This window comes from Thunnus thynnus, chromosome 4 (assembly GCF_963924715.1).
Source record: "Thunnus thynnus chromosome 4, fThuThy2.1, whole genome shotgun sequence".
Taxonomy (NCBI): domain Eukaryota; kingdom Metazoa; phylum Chordata; class Actinopteri; order Scombriformes; family Scombridae; genus Thunnus; species Thunnus thynnus.
This window is the reverse complement of record NC_089520.1, coordinates 17755050-17772644: the sequence shown is the minus strand read 5'-3', so window position 1 is coordinate 17772644 and position 17595 is coordinate 17755050. Positions and strand designations below refer to the sequence as shown.

The 17595-nt window shown below is 41.4% G+C and overlaps 1 protein-coding gene across 2 annotated transcripts in view; it reads left to right on the top strand.

The window, feature by feature from the left end:
- The first annotated feature begins 843 nt into the window (after positions 1-843).
- Positions 844-17595, top strand: part of sema3fa (sema domain, immunoglobulin domain (Ig), short basic domain, secreted, (semaphorin) 3Fa) — a 48871-nt gene continuing 32119 nt past the window's right edge. For both annotated transcript variants that reach the window (XM_067587090.1, XM_067587089.1), the window contains exons 1-2: positions 844-1348; positions 3087-3239. In XM_067587090.1, the coding sequence (XP_067443191.1) occupies positions 3128-3239 (112 nt within the window). In that variant the 5' untranslated portion in view covers positions 844-1348; positions 3087-3127. The remainder of the gene's footprint in view (positions 1349-3086; positions 3240-17595) is intronic.

Below are 17595 nucleotides of genomic sequence, written 5' to 3'. Positions count from 1 at the left end.
AAGCTTTCACTGGATTTCTCTGGACATCTAAAATAACAGTTCTCCTTCTAAAAAAACATCCCCAATGGCTCTGTAACATCTGAGTTCAGTGCTTCATGTTGCAATTTGGAAGCATGTTGCATGGTTGTGAATTTGTCATAGCAAAATATATTGCCTCCGTCAGATAAAATAAAGCCTACATCATTTTAAGACAAGTTCCCATGAGTCCTGTATTACAGACAGTATGTGTATTCTGCAATGAAGTCATTATAGGGATATTTGACTTGGAAATGTTACTGTTTTTGAATTCTACAGAAAAATTGAACTTGTCTGTGTGCCTGTGCTTGCTTCCTCACAAGTTTTTCGTCTTAATCTATCTTTATCTTAATCTTTGTCACATCTGTTTATTCATCACAAAGACAAATGCTAAAAACAAATGAAAACAAATGACAGAATTTTAGCATACTATGGGTTTTAGGTTTCATTTCAGCATTTCAATCATTTCAACACTTTCTATCATTTTCAGGGTAACAAATCATAGTGACATAGCAGTAGCTTGAATGCAACTGTGTTCCCACGCTTTATTGGAAACTATGAAAACCCCAAAATTCCAGAAAAGTCTGAAGGTATGAAAGATGTGGTATGATAATTACTGATCACAGAGACTTGAGTGCATGCACAAATATGCAAAAAGAGAAGGTTTTAAAGGCGTGTTTAAGGAGACTTAAACATAGGTTCCACTTTTTAAGGTAAAATATCTTTATGATTTAAGCAAACATTTTTGGACAACGCCTCCTCCTCCTCCTCCTCTTGAAGGGAATCACTTACATATCTTCTCCTGCTGCAGCTCTTTACACCACTTGTACAGTTTGTTCTCCACTGTTTTAATCGAGTTTACCTCTTGAGCCCCTCTGGAGTGCAAGAAGATGCACCGCAGACTTGTTTTATCTTTAATTTTTGGGCGTGGACGAAGCGCAGGGATGCTAAGGTAGGTTCCCTCCCCCATGGGTGTGTCCACTGCCGGGAGACCTCAATCTATCCACCTGCAGAAGCCTCCCCTCTGCACTACACACTTGAGCGCCGCCGCGCACGGCTGAACCTCCTCCGCCACTCATCTCCAGGAACAACTCTTTGTTTCCGACCTCCTCCAGTGGAAAGTACAGAATCTGTTGATGCGATTTAGAGAGCACTTCAAGTTAAGGCGGCTGCGTCAAGTTAATTTCTATCCAAGCTTTGTTTGGCTCTGGGATAATCGTGCAGGATCTGCAGCGGATTCACTGGCACTCCTGCGTGCGGACAGAGGAGCTCAAAGGATCTGGGTGGATGGTTTTAAATGTTGACCAGCTTTATCACAGGACGTAACTAGAAGGTAGGTTCATAATGCAAATGTCGTTTTTTATACATGACAAGTCAAATTAATGATTCCTGTTGAGACAGATGTGCTCATACATCAGTAGAGGAAGCCACATGAGACGTGGGTCGAGCAAAAGGAATAATGCCCTGCGCTGCATGTGCAGGATAGAAAGCTCTAATAAATTTATCTATATTTTAAAAGTTCAACAGACCTATTCATTGATTGATTTGTTGATTTAGTCTTGAATATTTTGAATGGTTTATTTTAAGCAACAGGCTTCGGTATTAATATTTATGAGTAGGTTTGTGTTCTCTGGCATGTAGTTTTTAAATGAGCTATACTCTCAAATATAGATTTTAAAAGATTTTTAAATATTGCCATAGCTCTTTGTGTGTGTGTGTGTGTGTGTGTGTGTGTGTGTGTGTGTGTGTGTGTGTGTGTGTGTGTGTGTGTGTGTGTGTGTTTTGGGGTACTGAAAGTTTTTGCTGCATATTGATGCTTTAGGCTACTTGAAAAATCTGCCATTCATAGTTAGGATATGTTTGCCATTATAGTCCTCAGTACTTTTCATAATTTTAAATTCCAGGTACCCTCAGCCTATAAATGTCACGTGGTTCATGCATGTCCTCATAACTCAGAGCCCAGTCACGCTTTATTTTGGTTAACGGCCTGCTTTGGAGTTTTGCCTTTGGGGCTCAATGTGGAACTTGATCTCGAACCCTGACTGACAGTTTGACCTCAGACTCAGATCCACGTTTACAAGTAGATCAGTGCCATGCATGGATAATTACAGCAAAGCACTGCGCGCTAAAGTTGTTTTATTGTCTCAGTTATTTCTTTTCTTCGAGGCAAAGTTGTGCTTGCAATGACCACAGTTGTGCCACCTCGGCCGCACACTGATAACTTGAGTCCTCAGATCCTTTTATGGGAGTATTATTATCTCCAGTTCCCTTTGTGGCGGATAACAGCATGTTGATGCGCTTTGTGATTCAATCTGCGAGCACACAGTGCGCGCCGCGGCTTAACGAGCAACTCCATGTGCTACGGGTGAAATTCAATATTTGCTGTAAGGAGTAATAATAATCCTTTAACTCTTGATACGTATTAATCTCAAACACTTGTTGTTTCAATAGTATAATGGTGTGGAAAATGAGGATCCGATCTGTAGAGAGTGGCGCGGTGGTGCTGGCAGCAGCGCAGGCTCCTTCTGGCTCTCCCAGCTGGAAGGAGACTCCGTCCATTCAGACTGTTGCCGTGTAGCACACACAGGCAAACCCCAGCAAGAATTATGTGGATGGTTATGAAATGTATATTACAATGAGAGGTTCACCAGAAAACCCAGCCGCAGCGATGATGAAAATTAGATTCTGAACCAGCAGAATTTCTTTCCAGACTCCAGAAAGGACTCCAGATTCAAGTTAAGTTCCTCAGCAGAAATTATCGTCTTTATTGCACAACCAAATGGAATTACCTGCTCAGGATTTTAAGCATAAAAAAAATATGCACAACAGACATATAAGTGTATAAAAGAAAGATCCAGTTTTTAGCTTTGTGTCTCTGTCCCTGCTTGATTTTCTGTCTTGTGATTGTAATTAATGTAGACTTCAGCACTAAAAAGCTACTGTATGCCAAGACTGCACTATATGTTGCACTATTACTGCAGCTCAGTGTCTGAGACTGGAGTGCTGCAGTTTGCTGTGTGAGGTGGAAGTGTCTGCTCATTGTTTGATGTCCGTCCCTTTCTGTCCCTCAGCTTCTGGACTCTCCTTCTCCTCTGTTAACAAATAGAGGGACATGTTGTGGGACAAACTGTGCTGGCTGCTGGCCCTGTTGGCCTTATCATCCGGGACGCTGCCCACCTCCAACGAGCCCCTCTCTGCTCCCAGGATCTTCCTGTCCTTCAAAGGTAAGGCAATCTCACACTGTTGGCTCGATATACTACTGCGTCTGTCTGTGACCCAGTTTGTGTTTCTCTAAAGACATGCAGATTTGATTGTCGGTGTAACACTTACCTCTGTCATTAGTCTTTGATTTCTTGGTCTTGTTCGATAACTGGAATGGGTAAACTATTGGCACCAGCTGAATTCAAGGCTTGGCAAGCCTGGCATTTGTGCCCTCAGGGCTTAACAGAGAGTTTGATTGTGTGTCGGTGTGAGAGGCGTGATGAGAGGGATGAGGAGATGCTGCTGATTGTCCTGACTATTCAGGCTCAGAGAATATGTCTTCATTTAATCGCCTGGCTGCTATTAGTTCCCCAAACAGGCCTTTGTGTGACCTCGGCTCCCTTCTGAAATCAAGTCAGATTTAACACTTGGCTGCGCACACACTCAGGCCCAGATCCAGCACGGTATGAATGTTTGCCAGTGCCACATGAGACCCTCTGTGTGTTGAACTGTCCTGTTAAAATAGGTCTCAGTGGTGCAGTCTGCGGTGTTCTGTCATTCCAGCGCCGGCGTAGCCATCGTGTCCATGTAAAGCTCTTGAGGTTTATAATACCTACCTCTGACTTTAATAAACCTTTGAAAAGTTCAGATCCCTTAGTTTTCATGAGATCGCCATGCTTGAGATCTCAGCTCTATGTCAAAAGTTTGAAGAGTTAGGACAATTGAATGGGAACTGGAGGTTTCTCTGCAAGTCATAGCATTGTTTCATGTATGAATAATGAGTTCTCGTATGGGAAATTGTGCTTTTTTTTATGATGATCTGTCAAGAGTTTCCATTTTTGTCAGAATAACCCCACAATTATTCAATCCTGGAATAGAAGAAATTACTTATTTGCTTTCGTTTGTTTGTTTTTACCTCACGTCCTGGTCTTCTGTTGAGCTGATAAAACCTCTAAATTGAAGGGCTTTGTCAATGAAGATTTGCTCCCTCTCAGTCTCTCCCTCCTTCTTAGACATTTTTGCTTACTTATTTGTTTTCCGCCTCTTCCTCCCTTGAATCCCATCTCTTTCTCTCTGTCTCTAATCGAGTTGGATTTAACACTCCGCTGGTCTCACATTTACTTTGTAGAAAAGAGTTCATTTATTTTCTATTTCTTTTAATCGAGTTCCTTTTTGTTTTTAATTAGATTTGGAGGTTACTTCATGCCTCACGGAGCAACTTGAGATAGCTAGAGACCTGAAATGCACATAAGCTGTGCATTCCCTGATTGTATTGGTTTTGCACTGCACTGCTGGGAATAGCTCTTTAAATGTGTTTTTATTAATTTTTTATGTGCAAAGTGTGCTTAACCAAATCATTTGCTTTATGTTTCATAATATCAGTCTGGTGCTGGCATACGAATTTAGTGCAGTTGTAATAAATGTCTAATGATAACATAATAATCCAGCTCATTTTTAATAAGCATTACAATTTTGATGATGAAACAAAAGATGACAAGCTACAAATGTAGGTTGTCAAGTGTGGAAGTTAATAGAATCTGTTGTGTTTTTTTTTTTGTTTTTTTTTACAACACTGTTGAGTTTGCTTCTGTCTGTGACCCAGCCTCACATGTTTATCCATAAAGGTTACACTGTATCACTTTCCACTGATTATTTGCATATTATGAGGCTGGTGGAGGATATTTAGCTGCTTCTGGCTGAAATCCAAAATGTAGACTTTGCTTTTCAAATCATTGCCCTGTGTCAGAGCAACAAACATTGGGTTATATACATATACACACACACAGCGAGAGAGAGAGTGGATGAGAGAAAATATATTATCTAAAGAAAAATGATCATATCTTGTTTGGTATATACAGTATACAGTACTGGGACACATTTCCATCTTCTCAGAAATGCTCATGTTGACATTCCAAAATAAGTCTGATTACCATACACTGCAATGTATTAATCTCTGCTTTTAAGATGTGTCTATTTTGTGCTGTGAGTTTTATATCATGTGTCAATTTTCCCGAAACTCAACGTGTCTAAAAGCTAAAGGATTTGCATGCTGAAATGTTGATTACATGTAACATCACTGTGACAACAGCTCAAATTGAATTTGAGCACTCTGGTATTTGTATTTCCTGGTATATTTTTATTAATATGAGTTGTTTCATTGTTCTCCTTTATGCAGTAATCACATTAAATATACCTGTGAATTTTCTGCATTTATTATGTTCATTCTCAACATTTAGCTCCACTTTAAAAAAAAAAAAAAAACACAATAATCCAGTAAGTTTTTACCATCAGTTTTTGTAAAAACAAATGTTTACAATGTAAACCACCATTTGAAACCTAAGCTGATAATTTTGTCTTTTTAGGTTCCTAAAGTAACTACTGAGTGTGTTAGTTCAGGCTGAGTTATTAACTGTGATAAGGACCAAGAGAGCAAACAGGGGCTAAGACCAAAGGAATGTCCATTCAAAGAGTTTAGGGATAGATCATCAACCCAGACTTCAAACAAGTTGAGAAATAGCACACACATACACAGATGCACAGTCACACACACTTAAAAACAAGACACAAAGCAGTAATGCATCTCTGAAAATAAGGATTGTATGTTTAAAATAAAAAGTAGAATTAAACACCCACAACATTCTGTATTCTACCCTTCAACCTTTTCCTCATTGGTACATTAAATCAGAGTTATAGGTGAGGTTGTGAACATAACTTTTTCAAATGAGACTGTCAATTATTAAATGCTCTGAGAACAATAACAAATGTCACATGTGCATATTCTCTCACGTAAAGACTGGACGAGCCTGGCTTAGATCATCTGCTGTGAACTCCTATATTTACTTTTAAACAGGGTCTGTAATCACATGCTATTTTAGTGAGAGGAGCTCTGCGAGGTTGTGACCCTTCAAACAGAAGCCAGTCACACCCGAGTTTAACTGCCCCTCAGACTATGGGAGAATGGCACCATATTAACAAGTAATAGCTTGTTACTCTAATCCTCAGGCACATTTGAAAGTGTTTAACTTTGTTATTCCTTCTGCCTCTTAAGTCCACAGGGGAACACCTGGGTGCAAGGTTAGGTCTGGGAAGAAAAGCCTGGAGAGAAAAAGACAAAGCCAGGCAGTCCTGTAATTGGACTAATTCTCAGGGACAATCTGAAGGGTTACCTCCGCCTTTGCACTCTTCCCAACAGTCTTTTTGTAACACGTAACGGGTCGATGATTGTCGCCTGAACAAAGACTTTACTATCGCCTCATCTCTCCTGACAATTTTCAGGGTTAAGATCAGAAATGCGAGATGTCCTCCACCTTTATTCTTTGAATAATTAGGAGCTGCTACTGAGTTTGAACTTGTTCTATTTCTGACTCTACAACAATAGACCTCATCCTCCACAGCTTATGTTCTATTAGGCAGATTTATGTATATAGAATACATGAGAAGAGCCTTTTGTCTTCCTCAAGTTATATCAGACTGACATCCCTCTACGTAGGTGGTCCTTTGCCGTTGGTGTCCTTTTGCCTTCTCTGGTGAAAGAGAAAGTTGTAATAATAACACTTGTCTTTCCATGAGGTGTTACACCTTTCCCGGAGATTGTTAGAAAGCAAAGGTTATATCCTTGCACTTCTCCCAGCCTACTCACTTCTTCTATACGTAATTGTGACACTGGAGACAAGAGCTAAGTGCCTCAGCCGAGCCTCGCTGCAATCAATGAGCTCCTGAAAGCTTATGCACTGCTAACCTGTCTGCTAGCAGATGACCCCTGGCTACACTTGGGTATACATATTGAGTCTGGCCGGTTGAAGTCCAGACAAACCTGACAGACAAGGTGCTTTCCTGCATCGTGCCACATATCTACTAGCGGTTTCAATTGTCTTGATCCGTCTCCTTCAAACAAAGGTGAACAGGCTGCATTAAACCAGCTGCTGTGATTGTCTAATCACTGGGGAGACAGCAAATGCAGTCAGTCTGCGAGTACGTTGTTCTCATAACCCAGAAACCCTCCCGCTGCTTAGCTACAAAAATGTCATTAATTAGTCGTATCAACAGACCACATTGCTCATTACAGTGTATTATATTACATGCATCACACTATATTACATGCCTCGACAGATGTTCAACATAATGAGACATGCGTCGCACAGTGGAACATACTTAGCAGATTGCCTCAGTGCAATCAGGAAAGTTGTGATAAATGAATACATTTGTAGTAGTTAATAATGATAATAATCGTATCTAGTGTGAGGTGTTAATGTTATTGCGTTGCCTAATGAAGAGTTACGTCAGAAATTTCACTTTTTATATTCTTTAAAAACTGCAACATCCACATCCTCGTCATCACTTTGACAGAATCAGTTACTGTCATTTGAAACAAGCTTGCATGAGAAATGGCTTAAATGTTAAGCAAGCACTGCCTGGATGGACATATTCCTACTACTCTGATGTCTTCGAGCCAGGATCAAAGAGCATTAGGAATCTATTTGATTTCCGTCATCAGCTAGAGGGGCAGAATTTTTGAAGATAAGAGAGAATAATGACAAGAAATGTTGAGAAAGAAAAATAGCATAACAAGGGAGTAAAAGACACCAGTTAGTCTTTTAGTTAGTTAGTTAGTAGCAGTGTTACCTATAAAATAAACAATGACTGATGTGGTTATTTTTGAGATACAAGCAGAAACTGGTCTGCTAGTTCCTCCACAAAAGCAAACAAGTTTTTTGCACCGGCTCCATCCGTTGTACACAATTTAAACGCCTCACATACAGCATTCATTTAATTCAAATCCTCTGTGTCTTTCTACCAACCAGCTGTGCTTATGTACTTTCTTTCCCAGCGGATAAACATCATTGGTACATGATGGTGACAAGTTTGTCACAGCCATTTACTTTCCCTGTCCTACTGCACCGTAGATGCATTCAAATTCTAAGAAACTGCGGAGGACAAGAGGCTTTTATAAATGTCTTTTAGTCACGTTGCTGCTCATTCGTACATACAGTACTTGAATGCAGTTTGCTCTCCTGGTATGCATCACACATGCAACATTGTACCTGTTGGCAACAGTCAGTCATCCAAAACAGCCTCTCTTCCCTCTTATCTCCATTAGAGAATGTCAGGCCACAAAAAAAAATGTTTCCACAGAGTAATATTTGGTGGCTGTGGCACGCAAGCCCGCAGCGATTATTACAATACTTTGCTACTTTCTCTCCAGAGATGCTGCTGGTGGGGGGGGGGGGGTACTGCATCCCAGCAACCTCTGCTCTGCAGGATACATGCTGTCAAACTATGATTATTCAGGAGAGAAAAACAGAAGGCGACAGCTCCAGTGCTAAATATAGTGTCCTTCCTGTCTGTTTCTTTCTCTTTTTATCTCCCTGTCCTCCTCTGCCTCGTCGTCCTCCTCCTCCTCTCCCGTTACTCTACACTCATACTCTCTCTATTTGCTTGTTGATAAGAGGTTGGCAGTGTGAGCTGAGGGAGGAGAGAACCCAGTATGCCGCCCACAGCAGGGGCGCTGTTTTAGCACACTCAAAGGCGAAAGGAGAGAGGGGGGTCTCTAAAGTGCCTGGACTTTTCTTGAGACGAGGGTGAGAGGGTGCATAGAGGGCACAACAGCAAGGGAGTAGGGAAATGTATGAGGGAGGTGTGGGTGAACACATGCATCTAAGAGCACAGCCCTTTTTTTTTTTTTTAATGTTCTCTCCCCACTCTTTAATGATGTCACAGAGAGGAATACAAGTCATTGCTTCTAGTGAAAGGCACTATATTGAATATATCTTCTGAGCTGAGCAAGCCGAGCCCATGCTGAAGCACTTATTAATGCTGGGATCTCCCCCTGTGGTGATATAAATGCACAACATCCAAATGAAACCATAATCACTCTGCTATTTATTATTCCAGTCTTTAGCTGTTAGGCATTTTAATTATAGATTTAAATATTTGTTCTGGGGGAAGAGCGGATCTACTCATTCAGCCGTCTTTGGTGAAGCTCCAAACCAACATGCAAAGTGGAAGCTCAATGCCTGTATATATATTTGAGTTGAGTAATGATGAAGAGAGCTTGACAACAGTGTGCAAGGTTGGTTCAGGACCAGAGCTGAAACTTGGAACTTTCTGAATCACAAGTGTGGAAGAGGGAGATGTACTGTAATGCAATATTAAGATGCTGTGAACAGAGGCTTGCTGCCTTGTTACAACAATATACAGACATATACTTAATCTAATATACAGTTTGTTTTAACTCCTGTGCTCTGTGTTTTGTTCACATTTTACATTTCATCCCAATTGCCTTGTAATTCCCAGAGTTACTGATAGTGACAACATAAGACGATGAAATCTTCTACTTAAATAATTTACATTTTTTTGTGAATGCTTCCTGCGAAATGTATTCCCTCCTCAACTTCTCCCCCAAATGTTAACAACTGTAGATTTCCTCAACATCGAAACACAGTAGTCTCCTGGATAATAACAAGTTTAATATCTGGCCATCAAGTGTAATTATTTCTTTCTTTTTTTTCTTAGAAATCATGGTTTTTGCCATAAGTTTGATATGACAAATGGCTCCAAATACTACAATAATTATGAGCATCCATCAGCATTGCTATGGAGAAGAAGCTGCTTTGTCATTGCAACAGGGAAACAAAACACTGCTCCATGGTAGCTGAATATATCTGCCACTGATGCAGAATCTGAAACTGCTGAATGTCTTCAAATCATTAGCTTCCACTCACCATTAGTGTCTTCAAGAACCTTGGATATCTAAAATAGCTCATTCCACTATGCAACTCTACTCTCGGTTTCCAGGAGTGGAGTTTTCTTGTTGATTGTCTTTAGTCAGATCTTCTGTATGTAAATGATAGTTTTCTGAGTGTAGGGGATGCTTTGGCAGGCTTGATAAATAGCCCTTCCATTTCTCTGTCTGCTGTGTAAAGGGGGGCAACACTCAGCGGGGGGTGAAAGACAGCCACACTGTGATGAATGTGAGTGTGTGTGTGTGTGTGTGTAGGTGAGTGCATGTTAGACAGTGCATGCATGTGTTCATCCTGGTGTGTGTTTGTGTGTCTCGGTCGCTGCTGCAGCCAATTTTTTTTAGATTGAAATGTGGCAGACAGGATAAAAATAGGCGCGAGCCAGAGTGGTACATTGGGCTTGAACGTTTTTTTTTATGTTTTAGGAACTTGATTGGATTGGCTCATGTAGTTAAAGTGGTTAGTGTAGCATTTGTAATTGTTATCTGTTGGGCCTGCAAGTATTTTACAGAGCCCATCATTCTTGAGGTGGTGATTTTAATCATTATTAAATGTAGATTAACATGCAAGGCTGTGATCAACACTAACCACCTGCAGAAGAAGAGCAGGAGGGCGAGGGAGTTGAAGATAGTTAGAGACAGAGTTGGAGAGCGAGATGGTAATGGCTTTTACAAGAGAAGGTTTTCTTAAGATTCAAAGTGACAGAGAGGAATGGGAGGGAGTCTTTTAATATTCATGTCAAGTCCATGTAGTTGTCTGCGTTTTTTTTTGTGAGTGTGTGTGTGTGAAAGAGAGAGAGAGCACACATGCTTGCAGAGCTTCTGTAAAGAGCTATATATGACTCTGCTTTGGTTTGGTTGCCATAGCAGCGTCTACCTGTCACTCCTCACAAACCAAATCGGGTTCAAATGATTCTCTCCACAGAAGAGAGGTGGGATGTAATCACAGCATTGTGCTTATTTCCCCTGGTGTCTGCTGTCTTGTGTGCTCACAGGAAATCCTGAAGTAAAGCGCGTTGAGGCTTCAAGGCTTAGTTAAGACAAACGAGAAACTAAATTTGCTAAAACAATTGGCTTTGATGAGACAGAGGTGTGATGTTGTGAAGTTGCTGTGGAGGGTCGGACAGTTTTGGGAGCGAGAAAGTGAAGCATTAGTTTCTCCACCCGAGCGGACGTGCTCTCCAGATGTGGCCGAGGCTTGGGAGTCCTCAGGGGGTTTGCAGCCCTGGACCGAAATTAAGGAGACAGCGGGTCAAGGGCACCTCTTCACTTGTTTACTCAGACAGCTATCATTCATTATCATTTGTCTGTCAGTGTTGAGATCTTGTTACTGCAGTGCCATTGACCTCGTTCACATGGTGGCCATTTTGGAAATCTACTTTTGAAAATATGCATGTGTGTTTGTGTGTTTTAAACAGTACTTAACATTTGTAACTTAATTCATTATTCCGAATGAAAGGAAATCAATCAACAGCAATTTTAATTCTGTCTATTCAAGCTGTTGAGATGAACCACAAAATATCTTCAATTAAAACTTCACTCCTGTGATTTTGATTCAACTTCCTCCAGATTTCACCCCTTTTGGATGATAGAGATGAACCTTCACAGACAACAATTTAAAAATGGCTCAATTGTCCAAGCAGCTTATCAACAATAATACAAAACATCTGCTAATACCAGCTTCTAAAATGTGCTTTGTATCACTATAAATTACTTTTTTTGAATTGTTGGTCACCACAAAAGCAGCCAGAAGATACTGTATCACCATGAGCTTTGAGATTCTTCACAGTTAAGATAATCAAAAAATAACTGATTATTTGATAATGGAAATAATAATTATTTGCCACCATTATATATTGAAATGTGAATTGATATTTTCAAAATCTTGAGCTCCATTTGTGCCATATTCAAAGCTTTAGAAGATATTCAGGGCTGACGAGTGACAACGGTAACATTAACATGATAAATAGGACTACAGCTATGTACTGACACTCCCCCACAGACACACACACACAAACTGGAGAACCTCACGTAGTAGAGCCGCTAGCTCCGCTACAACACAGGTACCACATAGAAACTTTTACAAAGGGATGAATGTGCTTCTAGTGACTGTCAAAGCTCCAGCGGGACACGCAGAGTCTGACAACAGCTGCTCACCTACAGTTGCCATCCATCTGACCATCACCAGTCGGTTCAGCGCCGCAATAAGGGGGCGGAGGGTAGTGGCACTCTGGTAATGGTAACCCAAAGTAGCTGAGTCTATTCTGAGCAGTCCTGTGTTTTAAAAAAATGTATCGATATAGGTGGAAATATCATGATATGTTGCAATATCAATTTTTTTTGTTCCACGCCTAGTGTCTAAGGAGATTCTGTACAGCCCCATCATATCTAAATTTCACATGAGTGACTACAGGCTTGTAGTCCTCCCTATGGTCAGAGACCGACGTCTTGAACTTGAGGAGCTCTTCTCATTCCAGCTCAGACAACATGCAGGATGAAAGAAGGAGGCGAGGGAGACGGAGAGACAGAGTAGAGAGTCAGATAAGGGGTGAGAGAGGAGAAGCGAGGACTGTCAGGGAGATAGGGTGAGTGGAGGAAAATGTGAAGGGAGCAATAGAGCAGACTCAGACGGGGCTCTGAGAGTGCTAATGGACTACAGGGCATCAGTGTCAGGTTTGCTATCTCAGCCAGAGCATGGATAGATGGAGGGATTTGAGAATGAGAAAGAAGAGAGGAGTGTGGGTGCACAAAGGCACACTCAGGACAAATTGTGTGTCTGTTTCCCATTAGCCATGTATGAGTGTTGGTTGAGATGGTTTACCTCAGCCTGTGACTGTTCGGACTGCCTCCACAGTTCAGCTGCGTGCCAGTGTCCCGACCATAACCTCGCACTGCAAGGTCCGATGTTAGAGTCAATGAAAACTGTCGACTTTCTTCACACTTACATATTGTCATACAGATTGTCTTAGAGGAAGTGTTGTAAGTAATTTGGCACGGTGGAACATTTGGAGGAAAGCCCAAAGCACGTTTTGAACCATACATCTATTCACTGATGGTACAAAATGATGTGAAGCCAAAGTACAAACTAGTACAAATATTTCTTTTTTCTGAGTGTTTAAAGCGATCAAAGTCACTCACACTGTGTCAGTTTGGCAAAGTTTTATGGGAAATGTTTCCCTCTCTTTTTTCACTCCTAAATGAAATGTCAGAGTTGTTTTTGCGTTAAGTAAGAAGCTGGGTAACCTCAAACACCCACAGGCTCATGAAATTTCTCAGGTGTGGGAGATTCAGAGTGTAGTCTATCAAACCTCTGTGTGTATACGTTGGATGTGCACCAAGTTGCTGTCTATGTGATTATAGGAGAAATGAGGCCTGTGGTTGAGCCTGACCATGATCCTGTGGGAGGTTGCAGAAGTTGTGTCTCACTATTGGATTAAAAAAGCCGGAACATTCCTTCTTGTCCTCCTGCTCCTGTCAGAGCTGTATTTCATGTTTTAGCTGCAGCCCTCTCTTACTTTCATACACTCTGCATACGGTCTCTTTGCCGGATGCTTAATTGGTGAAAACTGAGCCCCAGTCAGATGCTAACATCATTACAAAGCCCACCTTCAAGGTTTTAGATCTAAATGCTCGGTAAATAGCAAAGCCCTCCTTGTCAGATTGATCTCGCTTCAATCGGATTTGTATTCCCCATGTTCCATTAGCTGCTGTGGCTTCAGGCAAGTAATGCCTGAATTTGAAGGTCAGACCTCTGAGTGAGATCACCCCTGTGTGGGCGAGAACCCCCTGAACCCATCTGGTCCTGGAGGAACAACAGAGAGGAGTCGAGTGGAGGAGGAAGGACAGAATGTGGTGGAACATGAGGTTTCCAGGCCTTGTTTTCTGGGTTCATGCACTGATGGGCTTCCTGCGTGGCTGATAATGTGCTGATTGTGGAGAGGAGGAGATGGCCTCTCATCCCCAATCATTGTGGCGGTTGCATTGACGTGATGCCAAGATTTTCTCCATGCCTGCCCCGTTCACGCCCCTTTGCCTCCGAGCTTTGTTAGTCAGCCCTGTTCTCAGGAACCCTCTCTAGGTGTCCCTAATGGTATGTTGGCAGTGTTGTCCATGGTATCTTTGCCATATGTGTGTGTCTGTGTGACTGCATACATATGTATGAATGAGAAATAGGAGTAAGGGCCTCCTATGTTGCTGTTGTTATTGTTGTTGTTGGTGTCGACGCCTCACTCATCCCCATGAATGGACTGCTTGGTCTCAATAGAAGAGGGGCGTTTGTGTGGGCTGGGTCCATCATTCATTTACTTCATTCATGTCCCTGGGGAAGCAGAGGGGTAGTAGCATACAACACTGGCATGGCATTAACGCTCAAAGCATCTCTGTCCATCCTTTACCTCCCTCTGCTCTCTCTCTCTCTCTCTCTCTCTCTCTCTCTCTCTCTCTCTCTCTCTCTCTCTCTCTCTCTCTCTCTCTCTCTCTCTGTCTCTCGTCATTCTCATCTCTCACTTTTCCTCCTCTTGGCACAAATGCTGAAACAGTCATCACTCAAAGCTTGGCTGTGATCCTGGGCTTTCATGTTCTGTAGGATTTCATGTTTGATGAATTGATGTGCTCCTCTGGACCATGTGCTTTCGCCGCACTACAATGATGGAAGACCACAGGCAGCCCCTCTGAGAGCTTATAGGAAGCAGCACATCCTGGCACAAACACCGAGGCACGAACTTTTTTCCATGGCTGACAGATGTAGTTTTAATGTGGTCGCCTCAGCTGAGAATCAGACAGAGGAAACAAAAAAATGTCTTTTGACATAGGGAAGTTCTCCCAACGAAACAATGCTTTGTTTAAGTATAATCACATAGAGAGTATGAAAAGCTTGGAATTCATTAGTCTATGGCTTTTGCTTTTAACACTCACATGATACTCACATGTAGGATTGGTGCACAGCGTGAAATTTACCTTTTCACTACTGTGACCAGATTATGCTGTCCTATTAAACCAACTATGCATGATTAATTAGTCACAAAGCGTTGCAATGCATTACGAGCAAATTAGACTATAAAAACAACAGGAACAGTTATTTCAGTTGCTACACTGCACTGCACGCTTCAGTGTTTCACTGAATTGATTTCTCACTAAAATTGTTTTTGTAGTTACAAATATTTTGTTAATAATACATGCAATAGTTCCACAGATTAGTCTAGCACAAGCTTTTTACTGATTTTTTTTTACAAATATTGACAGTATTTACCCTGTTTGAGTTACTTCTTGACAATATACCATTTATTCATTTCCAGCTACATCAGGTGTGGAGTTACTCAGGTTTTGTTGATGATATAGTTGAATACTGTACCTCCAAACATGTAACTGCTCCTACACAAGAAATGTAAATAATACAGGGAGTTGTTGGAAAGTGTATTTTTTTCACTTTTGATGGATCTATGTTAGCTGCTTTCCACACTGTCCCACATTGCTGAATGTGAATCACATCAGTTTAAAGTCCAACTCTGAGAAAGACGGCTTATGCATCTCCCCGAACACAGAGACTATTTTCATCATCAATCCGTAAAACTCCATAAAATCTGTTAAGATAAGGAAGCAGCTGTGGAGATTCTTGGTTCGACTATGAAAAACATTAGCATTGGAACGCTCTTTTGTATCACGAGAGCACAGTAGGCACAGTTCAGTGACATCTACCTGGCAGATTCATTTTAAACTAAATTTTCTTTTAATTTAACAAAAACACCATTTCCCAACACTCCCAACTCATTCTTGTATGAATGTTGCGAATGATTCACAAGTTCTTCAGATGATCATAACCAGACTGCTGGAAAAGCTACAAGAGAAAATATGGCAGGCTGCAAACAAACAAGCTCCAAGCAGGGAAAAAAATAACTTGTCTGCTGTTCAGATCTGATGAATGAAAAACAGATAACGAAGATAGGGAAGGGAGTGTGAGGGAGAGCTAGAGAGGCCACTCATAAAAGAGGAAAAGTCTCTCTCTCTCTCTCCATTCCTGGGGTGGATCAGTCTGTGTTTGGTTGCCTTATCAGTGCAGAACGGATGGCTAAGCGCTGATTTATGAGAAGGTATGACAGTGTAAGATAAGAACGTTTTTAGCCTCCATGTGTCTGTGCAATCACCGGCCTTCTTCAACACCCCATGTGTGCACGTATGGAGGGACTGTGTGACCAAGATTTCCCACTGTCACGCATGTTGCCTTCCTCCCAACTGATAAGACTCTTGCCTTCCTCTCTATTTCTCTTTATATCTTGCCATCTCTCACTCATTCTCCAATCAAAACAGGTACTTCCAGCTAATACTTTCTTTTGTCAAACCTGTCTGAGCATCTCCCACCTGGGGGTTTGAGAACAGATGTGTTGCATTCAATGCGTGTGAGCCTAAAGCTAAATAGCTACGGTTTGCTGAGTCTTACTGTAATAGGCAGGTTATGAGACGCTACCGCTATGATTATTAATGCGTTGCATCATGACTGTGTACCCATTGGAAAGGTCATTTCAACATTGCTTGTCTATCTCCATTTGTGTGCATATTAAATCTCACTTAGCATAACTGCCAACAATAACATGTCAGAGAAATCACAACCATTTTCTGATCTGCTGTTGGTATTTGGGCGCACAGAGTTTTGTTCCACTTGCTGCATGTCATTGATAAAGCCTGTAATCTGAACAATTAATTGGTGTGCAGTACTGACATCATTATTTATGTGAACCAGAGGCCTTGATGTGGTTTGTGTAGTTCAGACATGCCAACTTGTATGAATTTGTCCATCTGTTACTCTCTTCCTGGTTCTCCTCTTAGTTTTGCCACTTGTGTCTCTTTTGACTGCAAAAACTCACCATCTGAATTGTAATTTTGAAATAATTTAATTTGGGAAACTTGTCCTAATAATATGAATATGAATTTGAGACAAACTAGAGCCATTCAAAAGCCTCTCCCGGCTGCCTCTAAACAGCCGCACACTGCATAGTGACCATTATGATCAAGGGTGAGAAAAAGGTCACAGGGTCACAGGGTAGGATGTCCCATCTGTCCATCAAACATGAAAGCCGCCAAATCAACAGGCGCTGGTGTTTTTAAATGGGAGGGGTGAGTATGTCAGTCAGCAAGGGGAGTAAAAAGGCTGTGGATTACACAGACAGACAGTAATCTATAGGTCTGTCAGCCTGTCAGTCAGCCTGACCTTGGGTAGCTTTGCTTTAATTGCAGGCTTGGATGAAAGATCGGGGCCCGCCTTTAGCAGACAATTCACATTATCCATTAAAGATGTAATGGCTGCCTACATGTTTCATCTTGAATGACTTTTTTTTTTTTGCTTTCAAAGCACATATTTAACCTATTGGAATGTAAATGGTTGTTTTTAGCCTGTAATTATTTTCTGTTAGGCCAACTCATTTTTAAGTAATTCAGGCCATTCTCATATTGGCAAAGATCATCACATGCAACTTTCCTTTTTGTCACATACTAAACTTAGTACTTCCTACTCCAAAGCTGATGGCACTAAGGTGGTCTAAGTTAACTGTGGCCCTGTGAGATTACACTTCATTGCGCCACCTGTTTGTGATGTATGTCTTCCTTCACACCTCTGATGAGCTTGGCTTTCGCCTTGTCAAATTATCATC